Source organism: Nanorana parkeri, unplaced genomic scaffold (genome assembly GCF_000935625.1).
Source record: "Nanorana parkeri isolate BGI_ZX_2015 unplaced genomic scaffold, ASM93562v1 scaffold869, whole genome shotgun sequence".
NCBI lineage: Eukaryota > Metazoa > Chordata > Amphibia > Anura > Dicroglossidae > Nanorana > Nanorana parkeri.
Genome location: NW_017307137.1, coordinates 325207 through 326597, shown reverse-complemented (window position 1 = coordinate 326597; position 1391 = coordinate 325207). Strand labels below are relative to the sequence as shown.

General features: G+C 48.6%; 1 protein-coding gene across 1 annotated transcript in view; it reads left to right on the top strand.

Annotated features, from left to right (window-relative positions):
* Positions 1-715: 715 nt before the first annotated feature.
* The window catches only part of NUP43 (nucleoporin 43), a 12413-nt gene continuing 11737 nt past the window's right edge, over positions 716-1391 (top strand). The window contains exon 1 of the mRNA XM_018565645.1: positions 716-915. Coding sequence (XP_018421147.1) covers positions 796-915 — 120 coding nt within the window. The 5' untranslated portion in view covers positions 716-795. The remainder of the gene's footprint in view (positions 916-1391) is intronic.

The following is a 1391-nucleotide window of genomic DNA, read 5'->3' as shown; positions in this document are numbered from 1 at the left end:
GGGGGGTTTTACGTCATTTTCAGGCCTAAAATGTGGAATATAACATGGGTGCAAAAATGGAAAAAAGGGCCTCAGTCATGAAGGGGTTAAAGCCGGGTCGGGCAAATTTCGACCCTCCAGCTGTGGTGAAACTACAAATCCCATGATCCATTTGTCTCTGGGAGTCATGCCTGTGGCATGACTTTGTAGTTCCACAACAGCTGCAGGGCCGGAGTTTGCCCATCCTTGTTTAAAATGGCCAATACCGCCAGAATAGTTTCCCACATATTTGATTGAATTCCCCCCAATGTCGCTCCTTGCCCAAATACCGTAGAAAGGGAAGCTGACATTACATAAATTGGTTATAATTTAAAACACATTTAACTTCCACTCATAGCACCCTGACTGAGAAATGCTGCAGAATATGTACTATACCGCGATAGATTTGAAAGGCCACTCCAACCCGCTGAGCTTAAAATGTCAGTCTTTTTCTGTCCCTAATATAGATGCCATTTTACAGAAGCCTCAAACTTCTTATCAGTATAGGATTTTTCTACGACAAAATGGCCCCCTCAGCCGTCAGTATTACAAGTGTACTGGAGACACAAGTAGCTGCAAATTCTCAGTTCATCTTGTCCCCAAGTGTATGGCAGACACTAGGAAAGGACACTAAGTGCATGCCTCACCAATGAGGATAGTGCAGAGGGAAGTCACTCTGTCATAGGTTTGTGGAGGGAATTTGGCGGTTCATGTGAGGAGGGGTGACGAAGAGCAGTGATCGGGGTTGTCATCTGGAGTCCAGTACTGTCAGACCTAATGGAGAACATTAAAGCCAGGTTCGTGTCCCAGAAGATCAGTAAGACGCGCTGGCGCCCGGAGCCGGCCTCCTCTCTTCAGCCTCCGGATCTGTTTGCTGTGGGCTCCTGGGATAATGAGGTGAGCCGGACTTCATCCACAAATGAGGCGGAGACCACCGATCACTCACATGTACTCTCCTTAGTCATGGGCTCAGTGCTACATGTATTCCCCCCCCCAGTCATAGGCTCAGTGTTACATGTATTCCCCCCCCCCAGTCATAGGCTCAGTGCTACATGTACCCCCCCCTAGTCATAGGCTCTGTGCTACATGTATTCGACCCCTAGTCATAGGCTCAGTGCTACATGTATTTGCCCCCTAGTCATAGGCTCAGTGCTACATGTATTTGCCCCCTAGTCATAGGCTCAGTGCTGCTTGTATTCCCCCCCCCAGTCATAGGCTCAGTGCTACATGTACCCCCCCCTAGTCATAGGCTCTGTGCTACATGTATTCGACCCCTAGTCATAGGCTCAGTGCTACATGTATTTGCCCCCTAGTCATAGGCTCAGTGCTACATGTATTTGCCCCCTAGTCATAGGCTCAGTGCTACGTGTATT